Source organism: Zootoca vivipara, chromosome 9 (genome assembly GCF_965207765.1).
Source record: "Zootoca vivipara chromosome 9, rZooViv2.hap1.1, whole genome shotgun sequence".
Taxonomy (NCBI): Eukaryota; Metazoa; Chordata; class Lepidosauria; order Squamata; family Lacertidae; genus Zootoca; species Zootoca vivipara.
Genome location: NC_142592.1, coordinates 50,813,616 through 50,830,777, shown reverse-complemented (window position 1 = coordinate 50,830,777; position 17,162 = coordinate 50,813,616). Strand labels below are relative to the sequence as shown.

The window sequence follows — 17,162 nt, the reverse complement described above, 5'->3', positions numbered from 1 at the left end:
CAAGTAATAATTCATTCAAAACAGATCGAAGAAAATTATTGAGCATAAAGCTTGCCAATAGTTCAGTTAATATCCCTAAGTAAAGCTAATGTCGATGGTTAACTAACAATGCACACACATCCTTTTATCTAAACTCAAAAGTGAAGAACTGCCTTGCAATTCTTCCATTGGGAGCTCCCTTATGAAGCCTCCTGGGGTTTGTTGGGTAGGGTATGGCAGTTACAAGCAGCCATGCCCTAAAGGCAAAACATTAGCCACGTTAATGACGTCACACTACTCCCAGTAAGCCAAATAATGGCTTACTGGAGCCATGCAAATGTTCTACAGCTCCCAGAGAGGAGGTCACACCCCGCTTTGTTCCTTCCCCATTCCTTTAAAGCAGGCACCCCCAAACTCAGCCCACAATAGTTTGCAAACATAACAGTCTAAATCAGGCTTCCTCAAACTCTGCCCTCCAGGTGTTTTTCGCCTACAACTCCCATGATCCCTAGCTAGCAGGACCAGTGGTCAGGGATGATGGGAGTTGTAGTCCCAAAACATCTGGAGGGCCGAGTTTGGGGATGCCTGCTTTAAAGCATAGTGCAGCTTGGCTTCACTTGCTGTCCAAAGCTGTCCAAACTATAATCTGTGGCCAAGGTTTGTCCTGTGATTAAAGATCATTGTAAAGGAGGAGGGATGCTGTTAAACCGTGATTCCACGAGAAGGTCCAGGGAGGAGTAGAGTAGGTGCGGGCTCCTCTCTGGAAGCCAGCAGGCTTGTAAGCCATAGTTTGACAGACCCATAACATGTGAAATAGACCTCAGTCCTGATCATCATGGGATGGTCAAAGCACTTTCTCTCTCTTTTGGATGCTGCGATATCTTGGAAATATCTCTGCAGTTCTGCAAAGGTGGAAAATAAGAGGCTTGTGAAAAATAGCACACCAGATGTAGGACCTTCCTGTCCCCCTCACTGTGGTGTTTTAAAACATACATATCAGAGGCTTAAAGAAAACCAAAAACCTCTTTCTCTCCAGGCCATATTGTTCATACCAGACCATACCATTGTGGTGTAGTGGTTAAGAGCAGTAGACTCATAATCTGGGAATCCGGGTGGGTTTGCATCTCCGCTCCTCCACATGCAGCTGCTGGGTGACCTGGGGCTAGTCACACTTCTCTGAGGTCTCTCAGCCCCACTCACCTCACAGAGTGTTTGTTGTGGGGGAGGAAGGGAAGGGAGAATGTTAGCCGCTTTGAGACTCCTTAGGGTAGTGATAAAGCGGGATATCAAATCCAAACTCTTCTTCTTCTTCTTTGCTTCCAAAAGTTGCATTTGCAAATTTCAAGGGCTTTGCATCTTCATTTCTGATATCTTCAGTTCCTTATATTGGTTTTGTTTTGGAGAATAGCGCTGTGAATCTATGACACTGTGTCATAGCTGCCAAGTTATCCCTTTTTTAAAGGGATTTTCCATTATGTTGAATAGGCTTCCTCGCGAGAAAAGGGAAAACTTGGCAGCTATGCACTGTGTGGGCACACATTTGCATGGGAGAGGCTAAAAGAGAGAGATGTGTGGAAGGAGGAGGAAAGACCTCTCTCTCTCTCTCTCTCTCTCTCTCTCTCTCTCTCTCTCTCTCTCTCTCTCTCTCTCTCTCTCTCTCTCTGCTCCTCTAGCACGCTCTTTTTAGGCTGCTGTGTTTTGCTTTTGTCTTATTGGCCATCAGTACAATGACCCAGTTAACTGCGCATCACAGTGTGCTCCCTCCCCCACACTTCCTTTCCCCTGGCAGGACTCGGCACTCTCAAATTTCCCTCCCTAGTTCAGGAGGAATGGAGCTTCTGGCCGACTGTGACTAGAGGCAGCTATAGCACAATGCCCACACACTTCGTATCTGAATGCATGCACACGCACCAGTGCTGCTTCTCATTTTCCAAAGCAACTGTGATGTTGCAGGGGTGAACAAAAAAGGCAGACCTTTAAAAGTGCCCCTTTGCCCTTCTGATAATGACGTTAGCTTTTTCGTTTCGCCTTAAAATCATAAGCTCTTTCACTCCATCTTCACATTCAATGTTATAAAAATGTGCTGCAGCAAGAGATGGCAAACCTAGATCTAGCTTATTCCTGACTTTCTCCATTATCTTTTAAATATCTCTACTAATGGAGTTTGAATTTATAATTGCGAGGTTCTTACTATGCCAGCAGGTGTTCTTTATCTTAGTAGATTTCCCAGTTGGTTCTCTCTGTGTGACGGTTAATTCCCAAACCATACTTTCAAATGTCTCAACATACCCACACATTAATAAAGTTTTATAGGAAGTGCTCCTTTCTTACAGTTTTCTCCTTTGACCACAGTATCATATTGATTTGTTTTTGTGTGTGTGTGAACATACAAAGCTACCATATGCCAAATCTGACTATTGGTCTTAGTGTGAAAGCATCTTCTAGGATCAGCAGTGCAGATTACAAATATCTCAGGCAGATGTCTTTTCCTAAACTGCTTTTTAAGTGAGGATGCTAGGGACTGAACAGAGAACTCCCCATTTGCACAGGGGTTACATTCCAAGGCACCGCAACTTTACGTACAATCTCGCATATTTGAAACGCCATTGGAAAAGCCTGCAAACACCCTCTAAACCTCCCGAAACCCTTTAAAAAACCCTTTTAAAACCAGCAGCACTTAGCAGATGCCAAACTCCACCACAGTCACTCCCTCCAAATCTCCTTGCTCAAACTCCCAACTCTCCACAGGCCGCAACGGTCACTACAAGGGCTCCTGGGATTGCATTTGCAAAGGCTTGTAGGATTGTTAGGTGCAGGTTTTGTGTCTTTTTTTTGCCCTTTCTGGACTCCTTTCTGGACTCCATTTTTAAAGTCACTTCTGGTTTTGGCATGATCGCCGCATGCGCAGTCTTGCTTCAGTTGGACGCGTATCAATTGGTTGTTGCCTGTACAGTGGAACCTCTGTTTATGAACACCTTGGTTTACGAATTTTCGGTTTACGAACGCTGCGGACCCATCTGGAACGGATTAATTCACTTTCCATTACTTTCAATGGGAAAGTTCGCTTCAGTTCATGAACGCTTCAGTTTAAGTACTCTGCGGACCGTCTGGAACAGATTAATCCACTTTCCCACTTTTTTTTTTTAAATATATTTTTATTAATTTTCCAATTAAAACCAATTATATCACATTCGTTATTTCAAATTATACACATATATATCAATCAAACCGAATGTTATGCCAAATCATCTAAAAAATTTTTTTGGGTTCCCATGCTTCAAGAAATTGGGGATTCCTCGCAACCGTCCACTGCCGTCTTTTTTCTAAAGTTCAAATCGCCTCTCCAAGTTCATAATAATCCAAATCTTTCCCTTATAGTCACATAGATGTTTTCCACTTTCAACCGATTGTTTCCCAGCTGCTGAGATAAATATCAAACAAGGTTTCACAAATGTTCTTTCTCCTGTGTGGGTTAATCAGTCCAGCCTCCCCATAAATCTTCTTGGTCTGGAGCTCCCTGTTGCGTCAACACGAAGCAGCGCCATCTTAAAAAAACTCAAAACACTTTCGTTTTCTCTCATAACCGGGTAGATTAACGATCTTTATAAAATTTACAGCTTTTCCAGGCAGAAGACCCAAACATCAAAGACTCTTGGTAAATTAATGGATCTCCTTGCCCTATAGCTGAACTTAGCTTCAGGTCGCTGCTCCAATTCAAAGTGCGTCACAGCTCATAAATCCTCCGAACGCGTCCAGGACTCCTTCCGTCCAACTAGAGGGGGGCTTTTCTCGTCGGCAACTCCACATCTTTAAAAAATATGCTCAGTAACAACAGTTTATAAAGTTCAACTCACACAGTCTTTTGCTTCTCTTTCACTCCAAACAAACCAGGACATCGCGTCTGGGAAGGTACGAAGTAACTCATATGAAGAAAAATAAAAAAGGACTCACTTCCCTTATCGCTCCGTCCCCATCAATCCTTCTTTCAGATGAAATACAGCCTTTGACTCCTCTCCCTCAGCAGCATAAATTTCTCAGCAGTAAACAGCGCTTCTTCCCCTCCTTCTGAAGTATGTCCATAGATTTAAGCCTAATTATCTTCTTTAACCATGGAAATCCCCGCCATGCAGATTAGCGTCCGGGAGTCCTGGCCCTCGTAAGTGCTCAGCCCAAGCTCCCCCCACTCCAAAAACAGTCGGAGTGGGTCTGGGGGCATCGCGGGCCAGCGGCCCCTCTCCGTAACCCCCGGAGAGGGTAGGGGGTTGCCATTTACTCCCCTAGCAACCGCCAAATCCTTACGAAGGTCAGAGAGATGGAAAACAGGTCCGCCATTCCTGGGAAAGTTCGCTTCAGTTTATGAACACTTCAGTTTATGAACAGACTTCCGGAACCAATTGTGTTCATAAACCGAGGTACCACTGTATATACAAATATGTGCTGTACCACAGAGTTGTGGGCACTGCATTTGTCTTATCTCGTTCCATCAGGACATTGGTGCCTTATAAGAGTAGCAAAAGACAATCCACTGCCCTGGGGATCTATCTTGCAATCTAAACTTCAACAGAGAAAGAGAGGTTTGAGGAGGGGAAAGTAGGAAGGGGGCAAGACAAGGTTAACAAAGCAGCAGAGAGAGGGCAAGAATGGACAAGATGTTGTTGTTGTTTAGTCACTCTTCGTGACCCCATGGACCAGAGGACAAGATAACCAGGATTAAAGATTAATGTGTGGCAAATGCAGCTCTGTGCTCAGCTTTGTTTACCATGGGATGTGAACTAAGATCAAGTCAAAGACCTCATGGAGGAGGTGGGTTTTGAAGGGAGGGTGATGTTCCTACTTGAAAGAATTCTATGTTCGTGTTCTGGAGATTCTGCCTGGATTCAGGGAATTGGATGGCTTTCGAGTTCCCACTACACTGATTTATATGGTGCAATCCATTCTTCACTAGGCTTTGTATTTACAGTAGTTCATAAAGAAATGGGAGTCATATATGCACTGCATTCACATGTTTGGCTGTGGTATTTGGCTGTGATATATGTCACACACCCTTTACAGAGCATCACCTTTATTGTTGATGTTGTTTAGTCATTTAGTCGTGTCTGACTCTTCGTGACCCCATGGACCATAACACGCCAGGCATTCCTGTCTTCCACTGCCTCCTGCAATTTTGTCAGACTCATGTTGGTAGCTTCGAGAACACTGTCCAACCATCTCGTCCTCTGTCGTCCCCATCTCCTTGTGCCTTCAATCTTCACCATCAGGGTCTTTTCCAGGGAGTCTTCTCTTCTCATGAGGTGGCCTCAGCTTCAGGATCTGTCCTTCCAGTGAGCACTCAGGGCTGATTTCCTTCAGAATAGATAGGTTTGATCTTCTTGCAGTCCATGGGACTCTCAAGAGCCTCCTCCAGCACCATAATTCAAAAGCATCAATTCTTCGGCGATCAGCCTTCTTTATGGTCCAGCTCTCTCCAAGATCATGGCCACTGGTCCCATCACCTCCTGGCAGATAGAAGGGGAAGAAATGGAGGCAGTGAGAGATTTTACTTTCTTGGGCTCCTTGATCACTGCAGATGGTGACAGCAGTCATGAAATTAAAAGATGCCTGCTTCTTGGGAGAAAAGCAATGACAAACCTAGACAGCATCACCTTTATATAACTGGATAAATAAGGGTCTGGGTATTTCTCTCTCCCCCATACGTACTTGGCTATCCCTGCTGCCAACATGGTGGCCTCCAGATGCCACAGACTCCCAGCTCCCATCATCTCTGACTGTTCCCCATGCCTATTGGGGCTGATGTGAATTGGAACCCAGAAACTTTGGGACTTTTATATAGCACCTCATCAGCAAGTTCCAACCTTTACTCACATACGTTAGTTGAACAAATGCTGTGTGTTTTCTTTCGCCCCCAACCCTAAATCCTGCCACTTTTCTAGTTGCTAGAACATTATTTGCTTATTTGGGAAACTTCCTTTCCATCTTTTCTGATTCTATACAATGTAGGTCAAGCTTCTTTTTTGCTGAGATCCCGGAGGAAATGAATCTTTCTGACCTGTGTGGAAGAATGGGGGACCCAGCTTCTGCACACAGGCCAGAGCAGGGCTTTTGAGTCTCTGTTCCCTGTCACAGGAAATGCTGTAAATAGAGAAAAGGATGGGGTGGAAGGAGTTTAGGGCTACGTTCGTCCCAGATGAGAGCTGAGCACCACTCCTGGTTTTCCTGTTAGCGTTTTGTCTTCTGCACATCCGTCTGCTACATATAAGCTTATTGTTGTCTCGAGTGTCACTTTTTGTGTTTTGCGTAGTTTGATAACCTTGAAGCTTTGTTTTGCTTTGCTTTGTTTAAATTCCCTCTAGGAATCCTAAACGGTGACACAATGTGTCTTTCTTTAAGCATTTTGAAGTGGCTCAAACCTAAATAATGTATTGTCTAAGCCCGTGGTGGCTGGGGTTAGATATCTAAACACACATCCACTTATGACTGAGGAAGAGAATGCAATTTTCTTAGCAAGTGAGTGGCATCGATTTGACACTTAACAAGGTATCTGAAGAAGTGTGCATGCACACGAAAGCTCATACCAATGTCTCTAAGGTGCTACTGGAAGGATTTTTTAAATTTTGTTTCAACAAGGAGTAAAACTAGGAATGATGCCATCTTTTTGAAGGTGTGGGGGGTCTTCTATGCTGTCTTTTGAAAATTCCCAAATAAATAGCTCTAATGTAATCCAAAGGTAAATAAATTGCTTATATTTCACAGAAAAGAGCTCTTGGAAGGTTTAAGTGAGAGGCTGCATAGTGCAGCTGCAAAACAGGAAAAATTCAAACAAGGAATTGGCTAAGAGAATAAGGATAAACCTTAATGCCATTATACAATCTATGTTGCATCATGGCTTTATCTAACATGCTAAGTATAGCTGTAGCTGCTCCCCCCCCCCAATGCAAGATTGTGGGGAGATACAGCAATAGGAACTACTTGAAATGGTTTGGAGCATTTTTCATTTTTGGGGTGGGAGGGGGGACAGCTAGGGAAACATAGTTGCCAAATCTCCCGTTTTTCACGGGAAACCCCCGTATTTAAACCCATTTCCCGCTGTTATCCCGAATAGCGAAAAATTCCGTAAATCCCCCAGATTTCCTACCTGCCAGGGAGACTCCTTCTGCTGCGCATGTCTGGACATGCACAGAACTGATTTCGGGTGCCGCTCTGCCCATGTCTGGGCATGGGAAATTGGGCAGCGCCGGCACTGGAAGTTGCATGTCCAGACGTGCATAGAAGCGACTTCCGATGCCGCGCCGCTGCTGATCCCGGATTTTTCTTACCGGGAGTTGGAGGGTATGTAGGGAAATGGACATAGTTTTATAAAACGTTGCAGAGATAGTGCCTAATGGAAAGAAATGATTCTACCATTAATGAAAACAAACTATTTCTAAGCAAGACCTTAAAAAAGTAAAATTTTAATGGCAATGCTTGGAAATAGTTAATGGTGCAGCGAAGGAACTGCTAGAGGGATGCTCTCTGTGATACCAAGGCATGTCTACAATAGCATCCCTACACTGAATCAGGCCACCAATCTAACCGTTTTTACAAGATCAATCAAACAATCTTTTGCATGTTTACTTAGAAGTAGGTCCCTCTGTGTTCAGTGGTTTTATTGCCAAGCAGAACGTGCACATCTTTAACAGAGGTACTGAGTGACACACACATGAATAGCAGAATGCTCCATTCATATAATTCGCATTCTGTTTCAGTAACATTTTGGTTATACTTTGAGGAAGACATGTACCCTAACCTCTTGATATTCTTACCTCTCTATTTGTTGATTTTATAATTGTTTAGTAAAACTATTTGCATTCCCAACTAACCGTCAGTATCCTGTGCTGTTATAACTATGACACCAGTAAAAACCTGTGTTGTGTAAGATGGGGAAAACTTAAAGCCTGCAATTTTAGTTTCTCCAGGTGTCTTTACTACTATTTATCTAGTGACTCATGTCTTTCTTTAGCTCGGTCACACACTACTGGCTTGTCTAACCGATCATTTTTATAAGGATTATTGTGTGCATGTGAAATGCATGACCAGGTATGGAGAACAGTATCTATTAGTATAAATATGGAGGAGGAGGAGGAGGAGGAGGAGGAGGAGGAGGAGGAGGAGATTTCTGCAGTGAATACCGTGTTGACCATTTAGATCAGACCATCTAGAATGAAAGAATAAGCTGCTGTAATTTGAGCTTGGAAGACGTACAGCATGGAAGAGTGTGGCTTCATTTATGAAAATCTGCTTCATATTTGGACTTCTGCATATTATGCGGGTGTGTTCCTTTCATTGTGATTTTCTGCCCCTACTTCCCTGTCCTGTTAACTTTGAGCGGGGGAAATCCTTATATGAACTTAAGTTCAGGAAATGTAACTGCACTGGCTTGATTGAAAATTTAAGTGCAGAATCCACACAGAATTTCCTTTGACTTGTTCCCAGCTTTCCTTTGGATTTGGATTTCTTTGCACAAATGGAAGAAGAGAGAGCTGCTTCCCCCAATATCGAGCCACATTTGATTCCTGAGAAACTTGGTGCAATTTGATGTACACAGATTCCTGCCTAATGAAGTTCAGGCATTCACTTGGCCTGTCCAGGTTCCCCAAAAGTCCAGTTGTCCATCTTGATAGCAACCTGTTGCAAGTTTTTCTGGTGCAGATCTAGCCTTGGAGTCTTGGAGCTTCTTTTTGCCATAGCCTACCGATTAGGGGAAAACCCTGTGTGGAGTGACTTTTTTTATTGAGTGGCTCCTGTGGATTGCGGGGGTGGTGTGCGTATGTCAGGATAGGAAGGAAGGAAGGAAGGGGGAACTGAAATTAGAAAAGGAGCCAAAGAGCGGCTGCTGGTGAAAGATGATTACAGCTCATTTCAAGGCCACTTCCTGCATGCCTATGATAGGACAGTAAACAAACGCCTCTTCGGAAGCACAGAAACGGGGCAGGAACTAATGTGTGGAAGAGAAGGGTCACAGCAGGGTCTAACTTGGCCTGGCAAGAGGAAGCTCCCGATCACATGGCCCTGGGAATCTGTAGCCTTGTGTGCATGTGTGAGAGAGTGTCGAGCAGCTTGCTGTTCTAAGGGTATTTTTTTTTCATCCTTTCTACCATCCACCCTATAGATAAGCGATCTCCTTTCTTCTCCTGCCCTCTTCCTCCCATCCCCTTCTGGACAGTTGTGTGACAGTATCAGATGGCTGTTTTGTCCCCTTCCACATCCCTCCCAAGAATGCTTTGGGCATTCCTAAGGTCATTGTAATGGCGAGGGGCCTCCAGCCGGGACTTGACATCCTGCCCTCTCCCATTGCCAATTTATGGCCCATGAAAATTAACCACAAGGCCAAGCTCTGCTCCTGCTGTTTCTAGATCTCCCCAGGATGATGTGTGTCTCTGCTTTTCTCCTTCTGCCCTGGCCAGAGTTCTCCTCCTTTCCCCGCCCTGCCAAACCCTTAGCCTCCTTCGGAAGATTTGTTACTTGAAGGCCCTTGGTCTTGTTTCGGAGCTTGAGCTCTTTCCAAGAACATCAGAAGCACATGCACTCTCAAAATGGTGCTAGGTCCAGTGCTAAAGAGCTGGTGGAAATTATGCCTTGTGTATAGCAAATACCTTATCACATTGGTTAAGGTTTTAGAGCTGCCTTCCCCAACCTGGTGCCCTCTGGATGCTTTGGACTACAATTCCCAGCCTGGCAGGTAGTTAAGGATGAGTGGTAGTTCAAAACATCTGGAGGACATCCTGTTGGAGAAACTTGTTTTAGAGACTGCAGAGATGGATAAGTTAATGAAGAGTATCATTATAATGATGGAACATGAAGTCCCATCACACTGAATACTAACAAGAAACGTTTTCCTGTAATTTCCCTTGCATTTCTAAAACGTAATGTTAAAATGCTCCATCCCACTGAAGATCCCTTTTCACACATGAGAACAAAGCAGTTTGGGAGCTGCTACCCTGTAGTGTGCTCTCATACTGTTGGAGAGTATGTGGGGTGTGTATGAAGAAATATTGTGGGCCCTGCCTTTCTCCCAGCAGACTGTCAACTGTTTGAAGATGGGTCAGATAGGGGGTGGGGGAGAACAATGTCATCGGTCCCTCAGGTGTAGTAGCTTCATTCTTATATCCTCTCCAACTTTGGTCACTCCACAAGGAAGTGACTCATACACCACTTACATGTACTGTACAAATTTCTGTTGTACTGTATACACATAAGTGAGAAGAACTGCTAGCTATACTTTTTCCCTGCCAGGCTCTGTCCATGGCAGGGTTGCTGCTAACAAATTTCCCAAGTGGACAGACTCCAGAGGCTTTGGGTTATTTTTCCTTTCTTTCTCTTCTTCAACAAGTATTGTGTAAGAGACAATGAGTTTTTTCCCCCACCATGGAATTTTTTTTCTTTTTTCTTTAGCTCACTGGCTTTGTATAATGGTATCTTGAGAAGTAATGAGAGAGCAGGGGGTGGGAGAGAGGAGCTTCTTAAAAGCCCAGAGCTACTTTTCAAAGCAAGTAAATTCTCCTTTCCCCACAATTGCATTGAATATAGTACAGAAGCACACTCCCCAACAAGACACCCCCCCTCCCCAAAACAACAATAACACTTCTCTGAAATTGCTTTGGAAAGAAAAATGAACAGTGACCTGAACAGCCCTTCATTAGAAGATCCTTCTCAGAGGCAATATTCATTCTTGGCCTGAACAGCCCTGTGGATGATGCTCTGTTGCCCTGGGAATGTGTTTGGCTCATTAGGAGCCTTTCTGCCTGATCAGTCTGCTGTGTGATTAAATGTGTGTTAATTCCTCCTAGTTGGCAGCAGGTCACCAGAGGGCTGTCCCCACTCCATGCACCACACTTGTGGTGCTGCACTTCCAATATTTTTGTATACCTGGAAGGGGGGAGCCCTGGCTTAGAGCAGTGTTTCTCAACCTTTTTTGGGCCAAGGCACACTTGTTCCATGAAAAAAATCACGAGGCACACCACCATTAAAAAAGTTAAAAAATTTAACTCTGTGCCGCCCTATATTGACTATATACCGGTAATTATGACTGTAAGAAACACTTGCCAATTGCCAGGCGCCTCATCTTCTGCAGGGCGCGCACGTGCTCCTCGCCGAAGAGGCCGCTCACTCCCTCGTAGACGCTTCTGGCTGCCCTCTGGAGGCTGTTCTGCTTGTCGGCCAACAGCCTCGCGCCGACCAAGCCCCGGGCACCGCCAGCAAGAGCAGTGAGAGCGAGACAAACAGCAGCAGCAGCACCCGCCGGCCGCCTCTCACGTCCGAGGCCGTGGTGGTGGCTGTTGGGAGCTGCGCTCGCCCCGCATCGTGACCCAGCCGGCTTCCTTTCCGGCGGGTCAGCGCTGTGACAATGCAAATCGCCCTTCTCGTCGCCGCACGTCGCGGCACACCAGCCAGCGTCTCCGGAACAGCAGTTGAGAAACGCTGGCTTAGAGAATGGGTTTGCTTCAGCTCTATGGAGTGGAGCGCATTTGCACCAAAGCCTTGAGCACCAAATGGTTACAGTTTGCATTGCAATTAGAGGCAGGCAATGCCGCGGCTACCCCTACTGTTTTAAGAGTTTTTATATGTTACTTTCAATGGCTTGGGGACCTGTGGCTTCCTCCTACGGTGTCCATGGGAGCAAGTGTTGCATAATGGTTAGAGGGTTGCAGCAGGATGGGGGGAGACCCAGGTTCAAAACCTTTGCCATTATGTTACTATCAGGCCAGCCACACCCTCTCGGCCAAACCTCCCTCGCAGGAATGTTGTGGCGATAAAGTGGGTGAGAGGAAGAGAACCACGTGTGTCATCTTGAGCTCCTTGGAGGAAAGACGAATAGAAATGCAACCGATTATTTTACTTCTCCTGCTTACGATTTCTAAGTGGAAGCAAACACCTGGGCTTTTATTTTGCTTCCCTGGCCCTAATCCAACAGTTGTTGTTGTTGTTTAGTCGTTTAGTCGTGTCCGACTCTTCGTGACCCCATGGACCATAGCACGCCAGGCACTCCTGTCTTGCACTGCCTCCCGTAGTTTGGTCAAACTCATGTTCATAGCTTCGAGAACACTGTCCAACCATCTCGTCCTCTGTCGTCCCCTTCTCCTAGTGCCCTCAATCTTTCCCAACATCAGAGTCTTTTCCAAGGATTCTTCTCTTCTCATGAGGTGGCCAAAGTATTGGAGCCTCAGCTTCACGATCTGTCCTTCCAGGGAGCACTCAGGGCTGATTTCCTTAAGAATTGATAGGTTTGATCTTCTTGCAGTCCATGGGACTCTCAAGAGTCTCCTCCAGCACCATAATTCAAAAGCATCAATTCTTCGGCGATCAGCCTTCTTTATGGTCCAGCTCTCACTTCCATACATCACTACTGGGAAAACCATAGCTTTAACTATACGGACCTTTGTCGGCAAGGTGATGTCTCTGCTTTTTAAGATGCTGTCTAGGTTTGTCATTGCTTTTCTCCCAAGAAGCAGGCGTCTTTTAATTTCGTGACTGCTGTCACCATCTGCAGTGATCAAGGAGCCCAAGAAAGTAAAATCTCTCACTGCCTCCATTTCTTCCCCTTCTATTTGCCAGGAGGTGATGGGACCAGTGGCCATGATCTTGGTTTTTTTGATGTTGAGCTTCAGACCATATTTTGCGCTCTCCTCTTTCACCCTCATTAAAAGGTTCTTTAATTCCTCCTCACTTTCTGCCATCAAGGTTGTGTCATCTGCATATCTGAGGTTGTTGATATTTCTTCCGGCAATCTTAATTCCTGCTTGGGATTCATCTAGTCCAGCCTTTCGCATGATGAATTCTGCATATAAGTTAAATAAGCAGGGAGACAATATACAACCTTGTCGTACTCCTTTCCCAATTTTGAACCAATCAGTTGTTCCATATCCAGTTCTAACTGTAGCTTCTTGTCCCACATAGAGATTTCTCAGGAGACAGATGAGGTGATCAGGCACTCCCATTTCTTTAATCCAACAGTGCTCATAGCATTTTGTATGAACTTTTAAAAAAAAGGAATTTAGAAAATTCGGTGGGTTTTTAAATCGGCGTGCTCACTCTCTGCGCTACTTCCAATCAGAGAAAAATGTGGGGGAAACCGACTAAAGTTAAATGTGAGCCCTGCAGCTTTTTCCATCCCCTCCTAACTCAGTCACTATAAAATGCACTTGTATCCCACTTTCAGACATCAAAGCAGAAAGGCTTCAGGAACTATTTTTATGCTGAGAGCCACATTTGGATGTCAAAGGATGTCAAAGCATTGCTGTGGTTTGAATGCATACTACCGCTTGGACAGATAGTATTCCTTGAGTCTACGGTATTTTAATGGGTTTACTTGGCAAGGCAAGCTATGCAAATGTTGGCAGTATGTGAAGAATATGTAGATTCCTCCGGGTAACGAGTTCTGGATTTATCCCTGGAAGAATCATGTTGTTGCTTTAGTACTACAACTACTTCTATCTTTTAAATTTAGCTTATTTTAAAGCTTTTCAACAAAAGCTTGTTCATTTTGTGGCTTTGTCTGGGATCATCATCTGGCTTTCCATTTACTGAAACATTTGCTTCCCTTTGCCCAAGCAAGCTAAAAGCACTGAAATAAAAAAATAAAAGCTAAACCATTAATTGGCCATTGCAGCCAGATCGACATTGCCCAAACACTTGGAGAGACTTATAATGTGTGCCATTGGACCACAGGTCTGAGATTTAGCCCTCATGGAAATAGTGACTCAAAATGATATTTCTTCATGGTATTTAAAAAAAATCAAATAAATTTGTTTTGACTTGGCACTCACTTATTTTTTTATGTTAGCAATAAGGACCAGAGTAAGAATCCACTGTCCTATTATGCTAGAATTTGGAATGCATGGCACTGTATTGTTTTTTTTTACACACACAACTTTATTGTGGTCCATAGACCCATTTTGACTGTACTTGATGTGTTTTTCTGATTCCCCCCCCCCTCCTAGGTAGACTGCAGCCATGCCATGTGCTAACACAATGACAGCGAACACAGTCGCCAACGTGAGCATCAAGCCTCAGACCAGTGTTTGCAACGCTATTGAGAGGTGGGTAATTTTTAACGTCCCTTTCAAAGTGACTTCTAAGGAGTGTAAGGAAAGAAATGATGATGTCTCATTGGTTCTAAATTGTGCTTCCGAAATGAGAACAATTTGAGTAGCTGCCCCTCACTTCCCAGCTTTTATGAACTGGAGACAAGCAGTGTGAGCCTAAATACCCTTAGCTGGGAGTAAGACCTCTGCACTTAGCTCAGTGGAATAACATCTGCTTTGCATGAAGAAAACTCAGGGCAAAGTTTTGAACTGGGGTAGAACATGGAAAGCTTTGCACAGCCACTTCTGCAATGGTCATGGCTGGTTGTTGTATCTACAGATGCTGGGGATTGGACCAGAGATCTTCTGCTTGCAAAGCCAATGTCCTCCCGCTGAGCTTCGGCCCTTCTGGTTTGCTGCATCCCTCCTTCATAGGTGTGCTAGATGTCAAATGTTTTGTTTAATAACATACACTTTTCGGTGACATGTTCTGTTGACTTCTGTTTATAAAGTGGGTGGTGGTGAATTTCATTATCTGCCAGTGATGGTAGCTGCTCCCCATGTTTATTGTCTTATTGCCACTGTAAATAGCCCTGGAGATAACACTATGGAGGTGAAAAGTTGGGTAGAAAGGTTTTTTATAAGTAAAATACGCGGCAGGAATAGCAGTGAGAGAGGAAGCAGCTGGTTCACAATGTGTGTATGGCCTGCTGTCCCCCTTAAGCTAGCTGCACACAGTGTACTGCTATAGCAGGCATCCCCAAACTTTGGCCCTCCAGATGTTTTGGACTACAATTCCCATCTTCCCCAACCACTGGTCCTGTTAGCTAGGGATCATGGGAGTTGTAGACCAAAACATCTGGAGGGCCGCAGTTTGGGGATGCCTGTGCTATAGCAATAACTTTTTTTTTTAAGCAAGCTTCTGGAAAGGTTTTGAACATGCACTACACAAAATGGGATTCTGTTGATCTGAAGAACCCATTTAACGTCTCAGAACACAGGCTCACATTAGTGCAGAGATAAGGGGAGGGAGATGCAGAATGAAATTGGATGACTAAGATTTTTAGATGAGCGAGGTAAAGATGCAGCTGAATTTACTGCAGCCTGGCACTCTCCAGATGTTTTGTACTTTTGCAACCCTCATCAGCTTCAGGCAGCACAGCTGTGCTGGCTTGGGCTAATGGGAGTTGTTCTCCAAAACTTTTGGAGGATGCCAGGTCGACAAAGGTTGTTTTAGTGAGGAAAGGGGGTGTACGCCTCTTTCAAGGGAAAAGTATGTAAAGGCAGAGGGAGGAGAGCAAACCTATGAAGATTTCAGGAAGGTTAAGAGTTGTACCACAAGCTCATGACCAAACAGAGATCGAGGAATGTGGAGGTAAAGTTCCTCTGCCAATTTTTCTACCTTCATTTCATAGGAGCAGGTTTAAAAGTCTAAATAACACAACCGCAAAGGCCGAACTTTGGTGCAGGCCTTCAAAGAGGAAGTGCTCGGAGACTGTTACCATCACGCCCAAACTGGTACAGGAAGCAGAGCCATCTCCTGTGGTAGAGAGCACACTGAAGGCGCTGGAGAACTTGATGTTGGACCCGAGGTTAGACTGCATTCAGCAGAACATGCTTAGTCCCAAGATGATCATTGGCGAACCTTCTGTAGAACTAAACATCCGAGAAAGCAGCAAGATTATAAGGAAGCAACTGGGAGGTGCTCCAGGCTTGAGGGCTGTTGGGAAAGCAGGTTTGAAAAGCAAGCCTTCGAGCATCAAGGACAAGATTTCAGAGTGGGAAGGGAAGAAGGAAGCTCTGTCTCCTGCATCGGCGTGCAAGGAGGAAGAGCAAGGAGTTAAAGAGGAGCTCAGTTCGTTTTTGGGCGTGGTGGAGAAGATGACCGGGGAAAATGCAGCAGTGAGGGACGTGGATGCCAAGAGGCTTGTAAACTGGCAGCTGGAATGCAAGGGCGCAAGCAAAGAGAACGAGAGGGGAATCGGGGCGCTGAAATGTGTTGGGGAGAGGAAAGCAGGCATGAAGCTCAAGGAAGAAGAACCCGCTTCCAACACTGGCAGGAGCGCCGAGTTGAAGGAAGGTAAGAAAGACGTCCAGAAGGAGAACGTGTCTGTCCTGAGTCAGGTCAAGAAGCTGGAGCAGGCCTTGAAGGCAGAGCTGCAGCCCCAATTGCCAGGTACTTACTATTCCCCGCACTGCCTGCAAGAGAAAACGGACGAGGGGCAGAGTCCCTCTGAAGGCCAGGAAAGCCGGGCGGAGCTTGGGAAACGGCTCCTCAGCTGGGACTCCGAAGCTGGCGAGCCTATCTTTGGGACTCTGGAAGAGGTGAAAGCATCCCGTGCAAAATGCAAGCCCGGGAATGAGGAAAATGTCTACACAGAGCCAGGATTGCTCGAGAAGAAGCCTTTTATCAACCCGCTGCCCAAGCCTCGGCGGACTTTCAAGCACGAGGGCGAAGAGGGATGGATTCCGCCAGTTAGGAATAAGCGAAATTTGCCCCCTCTGCCTTCTATTCCACCTCCTCCCCTCCCTTCTTCACCCCCTCCTTCGGCCGTCAGCAGAAGACTGAGGAATGGGAAGCATAAGGCGAACACAGATCACAGGTATCATTCCTACTTTTTGTTTTAAACTGCTGAATATGGAATTCTTCATATATAACTTGTCCACTCCAATCCAATATGTGTTGATTCCTTTCATACTGTTGGCCAGGTATGTGTGGGTCGTGTTTTCCTCATTTGATAACGGTCAGCATTTTGATGTGGCTCGATGCAGCCAAGACTGATTTTCTGCTAGACTTCACTGTGTGCAAGAAAACTTACATGGGGGGAGAGGGAGGGAGGGAAATAGAGCATAAATTGGAGAGCCAGTTTATATGGTGAATCGCTAGTTTGCTTTGAGGGAGAGTTTGGCAAGGGATTGAGTGGCACGCACTCTGCTTTTGTTTGTAAACCGATGGAAAGAGAGGATCCAACGCGTTCTTCCCTCTTTGAAGTTTCATGCATATGAACTTCTCAAGCAGCGGTGGTTGATCTGTGACCCTCCAGATGTTGTTGGACCCAGTTAGCACGACCAATAGTCAGCAATGATAGGAGTTTCATTCCAACAAGATCTGGAGGGAAACAGGGT

General features: G+C 45.2%; 1 protein-coding gene across 6 annotated transcripts in view; it reads left to right on the top strand.

Moving 5' to 3' along the window:
* DENND2A (DENN domain containing 2A) overlaps nt 1-17,162 on the top strand; it is a 70,944-nt gene that overhangs the window by 16,183 nt on the left and 37,599 nt on the right. For all 6 annotated transcript variants that reach the window (XM_060279930.2, XM_060279932.2, XM_060279931.2 and 3 more), the window contains exons 2-3: nt 13,957-14,051; nt 15,452-16,639. In XM_060279930.2, the coding sequence (XP_060135913.2) occupies nt 13,966-14,051; nt 15,452-16,639 (1,274 nt within the window). In that variant the 5' untranslated portion in view covers nt 13,957-13,965. The remainder of the gene's footprint in view (nt 1-13,956; nt 14,052-15,451; nt 16,640-17,162) is intronic.